General features: G+C 43.4%; 1 protein-coding gene across 1 annotated transcript in view; it reads left to right on the top strand.

Annotated features, from left to right (window-relative positions):
• LOXL2 (lysyl oxidase like 2) overlaps positions 1-12596 on the top strand; it is a 104636-nt gene that overhangs the window by 9333 nt on the left and 82707 nt on the right. Inside the window, exons 2-3 of the mRNA XM_060787451.2 lie at positions 4318-4725; positions 9825-9994. Of these exons, the coding sequence (XP_060643434.2) occupies positions 4398-4725; positions 9825-9994 (498 nt within the window). The 5' untranslated portion in view covers positions 4318-4397. The remainder of the gene's footprint in view (positions 1-4317; positions 4726-9824; positions 9995-12596) is intronic.

The following is a 12596-nucleotide window of genomic DNA, read 5'->3' as shown; positions in this document are numbered from 1 at the left end:
GGCCTTGAAGTCAGTAGCTGACATGTTGGGAGATAGGCAGGAAGGCTAAGAGGCAAGAGGGAGAAGTCAGCCGACTCCTGATTGGCTAGAGCAATCAGGGGAGGAGTTAGCTTTTAGAGGGAAAAAGGCTGTGGCTTTTGACAAGCTGGGAGAAGAGCTTTAAACATCAAAGAGGATAGAAGGATAGTTATGAAGAGGGAGCTGAGTGGAAATTTAGACAGGAAGGGAAAACTTTTGAAGTGAGCCTTGGAGTTAGAGCATAGGAAAGGCAAAGGTTCCTGGATCACTGTACATAGTAGGGTCAGTGTAGGAAAGCTGTTTGCTCTGTGAGGCAGTCAGTGGGCTGTTCTCAGGGACACACTGTGTCAGTGTAGTGAACAGTGTGAAGCAAGGAACTCACAGGGAACAAAAGTGAAAGTCTTAAGAGAAGATTACTTGTTTAACCAGCTAAGCCTCAGTAACCGCATTACGCTTTTGTACCAGTCTGATTAAGAGTTGATTTGTTCACTAAGTTTAAATAAACCTGTTTCTAATTTCATCTTAAACTGGTGTCTGCCTCGGTCTATCACACTCCTTAGATCTCAGCTAGCCTAAAGACAACTTAATTTCAGTCCAGTCAGCGAAAGAAGCATCCATTGAAGAAGAACTAAGGCAGTGGTTCTCAATCTTCCTAATGCCGTGACCCCTTAATACAGTCCCTCATGTTGTGGTGACCCCCAACCATAACATTGTTTTTGTTGCTACTTCATAACAGTCATTTTACTACTGTTATAAATCATAATGTAAATATCAGATATGCAAGATGTATTTTCATTCACTGGACCAAATTGGGCACAAATACCCAATGCACCCACATGTAAATGCTGGTGGGGTTGGGGGAGGACTGATTTTGTAATTTGGGAGTTGTAGTTGCTGGGATTTATAGTTCACATATAATCAAAGAGCGTTCTGAACTCCACCAATGATGGAATTGAACCAATCTTGGCACACACAACTCCCATGACCAACGGAATATACTGGCAGGGTTTGGTGGGCACTGACCTTGAGTTTTGGAGTTGTAGTTCACCTACATCCAGAGAGCACTGTAGACTCAAGCAATGATGGATCTGGACCAAACTTGTCACAAATGCTCAAGATGTGCAAATGTGAACACTGGTGGAGTCTGGGGAAAATAGACCTTGACTTTTGGGAGTTGTAGTTGCTGGGATTTATAGTTCACTACAATCAAAGAACATTCTGAACTCCACCAATGATAGAATTGGCTCAAACTTCCCACATGGAATCCCCATGACCATCAGAAAATACTGCGTTTTCAGATGGTCTTTAGCGACCCCTCTGACAACCCTTCGCAACCCCCTCAGGGGTCCCGACCCCCAGGTTGAGAAACACTGAACTAAGGGCTTGAACAAACTTTATCCATTTCACATTCACACTTATGTTTTCCTCAGACATATAATTGAGGTGGTGGCGGCGAATCTACCTAATACATCAATAATTAACATTGTTAATACAGTTGGTCACTTGATAATAATATTGAGGTGGGATTGCCTCTTCCCCCTGCCTAAGTTGTCGTTGATCTTCGTTACAGCCTCCCTTACCGTTTCACGTGAAGCAATGCTGGATAACAAAAGGAATAACTCTGCGGAAAGAGCCAGCGATGGAGAGGGTGGCTCAGCTCGCAGCCAAGACAGCCCAGCTCACATTTCCCCCTTTGTTTTCAACCCTTTCCCTGCGGAATCCCAAAGCCTCAAAACACTTCCAGGCAATGTGGCCAAGCAACCACATTCTGAATTAGCTTGCACTATTAGCAGGAGTTTGTGGGCTTCAGAGAACCACAGGCAGCGGATGCCAAACTCTTCTCCGTAAAAGAGGAGAGGGCTTTCGGATGGGCTAGAGATGGTGGTTTAAAACCAGACATTCAGTCATGGAAATTTATATTGTGATGTAATATCAGGCAGCCTTGGATGGGGGGGGGGGGGGGGCTGTCTCTATTGCGAACCGCAAGCTATATGAGAGATCAACCTATCAGTCATGTTTTGGCATCCTCCGCTCTTTTGTTCACTATGTGACTTTGCGGGGAGGCGGAAACCCAACAACAAGAAGGGATTTTTAAAAGGAGGAAGGGCCAACAATACTCCCAGCCCTCCACATTCACTGCAATTAGAAGACCCCCATGAAAGTGAAAAGCCACAAAGAAATTACTTTGTTTAAACGGAGCAAACACTTCACTAGAAAATGTATTGTTGAAGGTTTTCATGGCTGGAATCACTGGGTTGTTGTAGGTTTTTTTGGGCTATATGGCCATGTTCTAGAGGCATTCTCTCCTGACGTTTCGCCTGCATCTATGGCAAGCATCCTCAGAGGTAGTGAGGTCTGTTAGAACTAGGAAAATGGGTTTATGTATCTGTGGAATGACCAGAGTGAGACAAAGGACTCTTGTCTGCTGGAGCTATGTTTCAACTGACCACCTTGATTAGCATATAATGGCCTGACAGTGCCTGGAGCAAACTTTTGTTGAGAGGTGATTAGATGTCCTTGTTTGTTTCCTCTCTGTTGTTGTGCTGTTGTACTTTTAGAGTTTTTTTTTTAATACTGGTAGGCAGATTTTGTTCATTTTCATGGTTTCCTCCTTTCTGTTGAAATTGTCACAGCATTTTATTTGACACAGCATTTTATTTGAGAACACAGAAATGCTGGACCACTCTCACAACCACCATGTCAGACTACACAGAGAAGCCATTGAAATACACAAGCATGTGGACAATTTCAACAGAAGTCCAGTTGTGTCTGACTCTGGGGTGTGGTGCTCATCTGCATTTCTAAGTCGAAGAGCCAGCGTTGTCCGTAGACACCTCCAAGGTCATGTGGCCGGCATGAGAGCAGGGGAGGCCCTGCTCTCTATCTCGCCTGCTTCACAGGTGCGGCTGGCGGGGACGAGAGACAGGGCCTTTTCTGTGGTGGCCCCGCAGCTATGGAACGCCCTTCCCATGGAGGTAAGATCAGCCCCCTCATTCATGGTATTCCGAAGAAGACTAAAAACCTGGATGTTCGAGCAGGCATTCAGTTAACTCAGTGCAAGGAATGTAATGATTAAAGGACTGGCAATATGGACGACGAAACTGGATCACGATTTTAGTCAGGAGTTGAATTGGATTGTTTGTTGATATATGTATTGTGTATTATGTTTTTTATGCTTTTAAACTGTATACTGCCGATTGTTATATTTTGTTGTAAACCGCGCTGAGTCGCCGGCTAGGCTGAGAAGCAGCGGTATACAAGTATAGCAAATAAATAAATAAATAAATGACTGCATGGAGAGAATGCCTCTAGACCAGGGGTCCTCAAACTACGGCCCGCGGGCCACTTCCGGCCTGCCAAGGGCCCTTATCCGGCCTGCGGAGGAAGACTGCGCCCCCCACACAGTGCCCCTCCCTTGGCTGGCTCATGCTATCCATCAGGCCCAATGGGCAGCGCGAGCCAGCCAAGGGCAGCTGCTCCGCATGGCCTACTCACGCGTAAAGCACCTAGTGAGGTGCTTTACGCACGAGTAGGCCACACGGGGCTGCTCCTCCCTTGGCAGGCTCACACTGCCCATCGGGCCCGATGGGCAGTGTGAGCCAGCCAAGGGAGGCTGCCCTGGCGCTCCATGCATTCATGCCGGCCACATGACCTTGGAGGTGTCTACGGACAACGCCGGCTCTTCGACTTAGAAATGCAGATGAGCACCACACCCTAGAGTCAGACACGACTGGACTTCATGTCAGAGGAAAACCTTTAACTAGGAAAATTGTGGAAGATCCAGGGTGGGAGAAAGAACTCTTGTCTGTTGGAGGTAGGTATGAATGTTTCCATTGGCCACCTTGATTGCCATTTCATAGCCTGACAGTTTTTAGGGAGAATCCTTTGTTGAGAGGTGATTAGCTGGCCCTGATTGTTTCTTGTCTGGAGTTCCCCTGTGTTTGAGTGTTGTTCTTTATTTACAGTTATAATTTTAGAGTTTTTAAAATACTGGTAGCCAGATTTTGTTCAGACTAGAAAGAGGAAGATTCCCCATTCTCTGCCTAAAGAAGGCTAGAAAGAACCCCCTCCCTCGAAGGGCCCTTCCACACCGCAAAATCAGATATCTGCAATGTGCAGAGGAATTTTTTTATTGATTTTATCCAACGGTCTGAGGGATAGTGAACTGCCCCCGGTTTTAAAAGTTTGAGGACCCCTGCTCTAGAACATGGCCATATAGCCTGAAAAAACCTACAACAACCCACGGAAACCTTTACTCCAATCTTCTTATGCTTGATTTCTTTTCTTTCGTCCCTGCAGACAGACTGCTTCTTGGCACCCACCTGTGATCTCGGCCACTGCAAGCCCTTGGCTTCGAAAGGGAAAGCCCGTCTCCCCAAATGGCAAGGTTCCTGGATTTCATCCTCAACCACTGTTTGGCCACCTTATTCCTCTCTGTGTCCCTGAGCCAGCTGACCTTCGCCCAGGATGATGGGCTTCCAAAGCCGCACCCGGACGGTGGAGCCAGCACTCCCAAAATCCAGGTCCGTCTGGTCAACTCCAAGACGGGGCCCCACGAGGGGCGATTAGAGATCTTATACAACTCGGAGTGGGGCACCGTGTGTGACGACGACTTCTCCATGAACAACGCACACGTGGTCTGCAGGGAGCTTGGCTACAGGGAGGCCATCTCCTGGATGCCTGGTCCCAAATACGGCCAGGGAGAAGGTAGGTCCTTCTGTTGGGTTTCATTTCGTTTGCCTTTCTTTGACCCCTTTGTCTTCCTTTGGAGCGAAGGATGCACAGTTTGGAGCAGGCATGAACAAACCTGAGCCCTCCAGGTGTTTTGGACTTCAACTCCCATCATTCCTAACAGTCTCAGGCCCCTTCCTTTCCCCCTTCAGCCGTCGAAGTCCAAAACAACTGGAGGGCCCAAGTTTGCCCATCCACAGTTTGGAGAAACTGGGGTTCACTTGCTGAAAACACCTGTCTGTGTGCTCCTCCTCACCAATAACATTTCCCATCTGATGTTAAGGTCCAGCTGCATTCATTTCACAATGTAGATGCACCCAGGGAAGGTTCATGGACCTTGTTGTTGTTGTTGTTCATTCGTTCAGTCGTCTCCGACTCTTCGTGACCCCATGGACCAGCCCAGAGCTCCCTGTCGGCCGTCACCACCCCCAGCTCCTTCAAGGTCAGTCCAGTCATTTCAGGGATGCCATCCATCCATCTTGTCCTTCGTCGGCCCCTCTTCCTTTTGCCTTCCACTTTCCCCAGCATCATTCCCTTCTCTAGGCTTTGCTGTCTCCTCATGATGTGGCCAAAGGACTTCCGCTTTGTCTCTACTCTCCTTCCCTCCAGTGAACAGTCGGGCTTCATTTCCTGGAGGATGGACTGGTTGGATCTTCTCGCAGTCCAAGGCACTCTCAGAACTTTCCTCCAACACCACAGCTCAAAAGCGTCTCTCTTCCTTCGCTCAGCCTTCCCTCTGGTCCAGCTCTCACATCCGTAGGTGACTACAGGGAATACCATGGCTTGGACTAGGCAATGGATCTTGGTTGCCAGTCTGATGTCTCTACTCTTTACTATTTTATCGAGACTGGACATGGCTCTCCTCCCAAGAAGGAAGCGTCTTCTGATTTCCTGGCCACAGTCTGCGTCTGCAGTCATCTTTGCACCTAGAAATACAAAGTCTGTCACGGCCTCCACATTTTCTCCCTCTATTTCCCAGTTGTCAATCATTCTTGTTGCCATAATCTTGGTTTTTTTGATGTTTAGCTGCAACCCGGCTTTTGCGCTTTCTTCTTTCGCCTTGATTAGAAGGCTCCTCAGCTCCTCCTCGCTTTCGGCCATCAGAGTGGTGTCATCTGCATATCTGAGGTTGTTGATGTTTCTTCCAGCCATTTTCACCCCAGCTTTGCATTCATCCAGCCCCGCACATCGCATGATGTGTTCTGCATACAAGTTAAAAAGGTTGGGTGAGAGGATGCAGCCTTGCCCGACGCCTTTCCCAATCTTGAATCAGTCTCCTGTTCCGTGGTCAGTTCTGACTGTTGGTCCTTTTACAGATTCCTCAGGAGAGAGGGAAGGGGGCTTGGGATGCCCATCCCACCCAGAACTTGCCACAATTTATTATGATCATGGACCTTGGGAAACTGCAATTCCTAAGACCATCTCATGGAGATAGGGCATTAAAAGTAAGGTCCAACTTCATTCATTCCACAGTGTAGATGCAACCAGAGAAGGGTATGGACCTTGGGAAACTATACCTCCCAGGAAGACTCCATCACATGGCGCTATGGCATTTAAAGTGGGGTGCAAGGGCATTCATTCCATATTGTAAATTCACTAAGGGAAGGCTATAGACTTTGGAAAACTATGACTCTCAGGACTGCACAGCATGTAGATATTGCATGATGATGATGATGATGGTGTTGTTGATGATGATGGAATTTAAAATGGGTCCTTGCTACATTTATTGTCCAGTGCAGATGTGCCCAGATAAGGGTATGGACCTAGGGAAACTATAACTCCCAGGACTGGAGACATGGCATAATGATTATGATAATAATAATGATGATGATAATGATGATGATAATAATAATAATAGTAGTGACATTTTAAAATGGGCCCCTACTGCATTTATTCTCCAGTGCAGAAGCATCTAGAGAAGGGTATGGACCTTGGGAAACTATAACTCCCAGGACTGCACAGCATGGAGACATGGCATAATGATGATGATGATATAATGATAATGATGATGATAATAATAATAATAGTAGTAGTCGCATTTTAAAATGGGCCCCTACTGCATTTATTCTCCAGTGCAGATGCACCCAGAGAAGGGTATGGACCTTGGGAAACTATAACTCCCAGAAGCGCATAGAATGGAGCTATGGTATTTAAAGTGGGGTCCAAGAGCATTCATTCCCTACATATACATATATATTTGTGTGTGTGAATCATATCTATCTATCTATATCTATGGCTGGATGGCTCTTTGTCAGGAGGGCTTTGATTATGTTTTCTTGCCCTGGTGAAGGGAGTTGGACTGGATGGCCTTAAGGCAGCATTTCTCAACCTGGAGATTGGGATCCCTGGGGGGAGTCACGAGGGGGTGTCAGAAGGGTCGCCAAAGACCACCAGAAAACCCAGTATTTTCAGTTGGTCACGGGGGTTCTCTCAGTTGGGCAACTACAACTCCCAAATGTCAAGGTCTATTTCCCCCAAACTCCATCTGTGTTCATGTTTGGGCATATGGAGTATTTGTGCCAAGTTTGGTCTAGGTGAACTACAACTCCCAAACTCAAGGTCAATGCCCACCAAACCCTTCTAGTATTTTTGTTGGTCATGGGAGTCCTGTGTGCCAAGTTTGGTTCAATTCCATCATTGGTGAAGTTCAGAATGCTCTTTGTAGGTGAACTATACATCTTGGCAAGTATAACTCCCAAATGTCAAGGTCTATTTCCCCCAAACTCCACCTGTATTCATATTTGGGCATAGGGAGTATTTGTACCAAGTTTTGTCTAGATCCTTCATTGTTTGTGTCCACAGTGCTCTCTGGACGTAGGTGAACTACAACTCCTAAATTCAAGGTCCATGCTCACCAAACCCTTGTAGTGTTTTCTGTTGATCATGGGAGTTCTGTGTGCCAAGTTTGGTTCAATTCCATTGTTGGTGGAGTTCAGAATGCTCTTTGATTGTAGGTGAACTATACATCCCAGTAACTAAAACTCCCAAATGTCAAGGTCTATCTGAGTTCATTTTTTGGCATGTGGAGTATTTCTACCAAGTTTTGTCTAGAGATCCTTCGTTGTTTGTGTCCACAGTGCTCTCTGGATGTAGGTGAACTACAACTCCTAAATTCAAGGTCCATGCCCACCAAACCCTTCTAGTGTTTTCTGTTGATCATGGGAGTCCTGTATGCCAAGTTTGGTTCAATTCCATCGTTGGTGGAGTTCAGAATGCTCTTTGATTGTAGGTGAACTATACATCCCAGTAACTAAAACTCCCAAATGTCAAGGTCTATCTGAGTTCATATTTTGGCATGTGGAGTATTTCTACCAAGTTTTGTCTAGAGATCCTTCATTGTTTGTGTCCACACTGCTCTCTGGATGTAGGTGAACTACAACTCCTAAATTCAAGGTCCATGGCCACCAAACCCTTGTAGTGTTTTCTGTTGGTCATGGGAGTTCTGTGTGCCAAGTTTGGTTCAATTCCATTGTTGGTGGAATTGAGAATGCTCTTTGATTGTAGGTGAACTATACATCCTGGCAACTATAACTCCCAAATGTTAAGGTCTATTTCCCCCAAACTCCATCTGGTTTCAGATTTGGGCAGAGGGAGCATTTGTACCAAGTTTTGTCTAGATCCTTCATTGTTTGTGTCCACAGTGCTCTCTGGACGTAGGTGAACTACAACTCCTAAATTCAAGGTCCATGCTCACCAAACCCTTGTAGTGTTTTCCGTTGATCATGGGAGTTCTGTGTGCCAAGTTTGGTTCAATTCCATCGTTGGTGGAGTTCAGAATGCTCTTTGATTGTAAGTGAACTATACATCCCAGTAACTAAAACTCCCAAATGTCAAGGTCTATCTGAGTTCATATTTTGGCATGTGGAGTATTTCTACCAAGTTTTGTCTAGAGATCCTTCATTGTTTGTGTCCACACTGCTCTCTGGATGTAGGTGAACTACAACTCCTAAATTCAAGGTCAATGCCCACCAAACCCTTCTAGTGTTTTCTGTTGATCATGGGAGTCCTGTATGCCAAGTTTGGTTCAATTCCATCGTTGGTGGAGTTCAGAATGCTCTTTGATTGTAGGTGAACTATACATCCTGGCAACTATAACTCCCAAATGTTAAGGTCTATTTCCCCCAAACTCCATCTGGTTTCGATTTGGGCAGAGGGAGCATTTGTACCAAGTTTTGTCTAGATCCTTCATTGTTTGTGTCCACAGTGCTCTCTGGACGTAGGTGAACTACAACTCCTAAATTCAAGGTCCATGCTCACCAAACCCTTGTAGTGTTTTCCGTTGATCATGGGAGTTCTGTGTGCCAAGTTTGGTTCAATTCCATCGTTGGTGGAGTTCAGAATGCTCTTTGATTGTAAGTGAACTATACATCCCAGTAACTAAAACTCCCAAATGTCAAGGTCTATCTGAGTTCATATTTTGGCATGTGGAGTATTTCTACCAAGTTTTGTCTAGAGATCCTTCATTGTTTGTGTCCACACTGCTCTCTGGATGTAGGTGAACTACAACTCCTAAATTCAAGGTCCATGCCCACCAAACCCTTCTAGTGTTTTCTGTTGATTATGGGAGTCCTGCGTGCCAAGTTTGGTTCAATTCCATCGTTGGTGGAGTTCAGAATGCTCTTTGATTGTAGGTGAACTATACATCCTGGCAACTACAATTCCCAAATGTTAAGGTCTATTTCCCCCAAACTCCATCTGTGTTCATATTTGGGCATAGGGAGTATTTGTACCAAGTTTGGTCTAGATCCTTCATTATTTGTGTCCACAGTGCTCTCTAGATGTAGGTGGAGTTCGGAATGCTCTTTGATTGTAGGTGAACTATAAATCCTGGCAACTACAACTTCCAAATTAGAAAATCAATTTTTTAATGATGATCACTCCTTGGGTTAGTAGGTGTCTTGTGGCCAAATTTGATGGTAATTAGTCCAGTGGTTTTTGAGTTGTCACACAAAACGACCAGAGCATTTATATATAGATAGATAGGACTTGGTGAAATTCAATAAATGTGATAAGTGGATAATATTGATGATCCTCAACCTAGGACCTCCAATGACTCTTCTTTCCTTCTTCTTTAGGCAGAATTTGGTTGGACAATGTCTACTGTACCGGCAAAGAAACATCATTAGCTCAGTGCAGATCCAATGGCTGGGGGGTAACGGACTGCAGGCATACTGAGGACGTGAGTGTCATTTGCAGCAACAAGAGAATCCCGGGCTTCACATTTGATGACACCTGGCCCAACCAGGTAAGAATTATTTCGAATCGAAAGGCTCAAGTTCATTTAGCACATGATGGATTGCTGTCCAGGGCATCATATTCCGATTCCATTTGGAAACGGGACGGGGAAACAGCAGCTTGTGGGTCGCATGCACATTGCTGCTGGAGGAAAACATTGCTGTTGGAGGAACATATCAAAGGTCAAACCTATGATAGCATAAGACCTGTGTCACAAAAATTTAATGTGCAGATTTCATAAATGTGAATGTAATATGATGCGTGGGAATGAATGGAAGAATGGAAGTTGAATGTATGGATGGAGCTAATGATTTTGGAGACACTACTATAATATTAAGGCCTGCAATGACCTACTTTCTGGATTGTGATTAAAACCTGCTAATGAGAACTGAAAAGTAAACTCTGATAAGAGTTGGGACAGTGATACTAATTTTGGTGACACCAGTATAATATGAAGGTCTGCAATGACTGACTACCTGTTTGCTGGATTGTGATTAAAACCTGCTAATAAGAACTGGAAAGTAAACTCTGATAAGAATTGGGACAATGATAGCAGAAATGTTTACAATGTTAAGAAGGAAGTTGACACAAGCCTTGTGTTTGTTAACAGCAACCAAGAAGATCAACATCTGACCTGAAATCAATGTTAATGTGCAGATTTTATAAATGTGAATTTAATATGACTCGTGGGAATGAATGGAAGATGAATGTATGAATGGAACTAATAATTTTGGAGACACTACCATAATATTAAGGCCTGCAATGACCTGCTTGCTGGGTTGTGATTAAAACCTGCTAATAAGAACTGGAAAGGAAACTCTGATAAGAATTGAGACAGTGATAACAGAAATATTTATAACATTAAGAAGGAAGTAGACAAGTCTTGTGTTTGTTAACAGCAATCACAAAGATCAACATCTGGCCTGAAATCAATGTTAATATGCAGATTTTATAAATGTGAATTTAATATGTTGCGTGGGAATGAATGGGAGAATGGAAGATGAATGTATAGATGGAGCTAATAATTTTGGAGACACTACTATAATATTAAGGCCTGCAATGACCTACTTTCTGGATTGTGATTAAAACCTGCTAATGAGAACTGAAAAGTAAACTCTGATAAGAGTTGGGACAGTGATACTAATTTTGGTGACACCAGTATAATATGAAGGTCTGCAATGACTGACTACCTGTTTGCTGGATTGTGATTAAAACCTGCTAATAAGAACTGGAAAGTAAACTCTGATAAGAATTGGGACAATGATAGCAGAAATGTTTACAATGTTAAGAAGGAAGTTGACACAAGCCTTGTGTTTGTTAACAGCAACCAAGAAGATCAACATCTGACCTGAAATCAATGTTAATGTGCAGATTTTATAAATGTGAATTTAATATGACTCGTGGGAATGAATGGAAGATGAATGTATGAATGGAACTAATAATTTTGGAGACACTACCATAATATTAAGGCCTGCAATGACCTGCTTGCTGGGTTGTGATTAAAACCTGCTAATAAGAACTGGAAAGGAAACTCTGATAAGAATTGAGACAGTGATAACAGAAATATTTATAACATTAAGAAGGAAGTAGACAAGTCTTGTGTTTGTTAACAGCAATCACAAAGATCAACATCTGGCCTGAAATCAATGTTAATATGCAGATTTTATAAATGTGAATTTAATATGTTGCGTGGGAATGAATGGGAGAATGGAAGATGAATGTATAGATGGAGCTAATAATTTTGGAGACACTACTATAATATTAAGGCCTGCAATGACCTACTTTCTGGATTGTGATTAAAACCTGCTAATGAGAACTGAAAAGTAAACTCTGATAAGAGTTGGGACAGTGATAATAATTTTGGTGACACCAGTATAATATGAAGGCCTGCAATGACTGACTACCTGCTTGCTGGATTGTGATTAAAACCTGCTAATAAGAACTGGAAAGTAAACTCTGATAAGAATTGGGACAATGATAGCAGAAATGTTTACAATGTTAAGAAGGAAGTTGACACAAGCCTTGTGTTTGTTAACAGCAATCAAGAAGATCAACATCTGACCTGAAATTAATGTTAATGTGCAGATTTTATAAATGTGAATTTAATATGATTCGTGGGAATGAATGGAAGATGAATGTATGAATGGAACTAATAATTTTGGAGACACTACCATAATATTAAGGCCTGCAATGACCTGCTTGCTGGGTTGTGATTAAAACCTGCTAATAAGAACTGAAAAGTAAACTCTGATAAGAATTGAGACAGTGATAACAGAAATGTTTACAACGTTAAGAAGGAAGTTGACACAAGCCTTGTGTTTATTAACAGCAATCAAAAAAATCAACATCTGGCCTGAAATCAATATTAATATGCAGATTTTATAAATGTGAATTTAATATGATGCATGGGAATGAATGGAAGAATGGAAGATGAATGTATGAATGGAACTAATAATTTTGGAGACACTACCATAATATTAAGGCCTGCAATGACCTGCTTGCTGGGTTGTGATTAAAACCTGCTAATAAGAACTGAAAAGTAAACTCTGATAAGAATTGAGACAGTGATAACAGAAATGTTTACAACATTAAGAAGGAAGTTGACACAAGCC

The sequence above is a fragment of the Anolis sagrei genome, chromosome 7 (genome assembly GCF_037176765.1).
Source record: "Anolis sagrei isolate rAnoSag1 chromosome 7, rAnoSag1.mat, whole genome shotgun sequence".
NCBI lineage: Eukaryota > Metazoa > Chordata > Lepidosauria > Squamata > Dactyloidae > Anolis > Anolis sagrei.
Note: the sequence above shows the minus strand (reverse complement) of the source record. Positions and strands in the feature narration are given on the sequence as shown.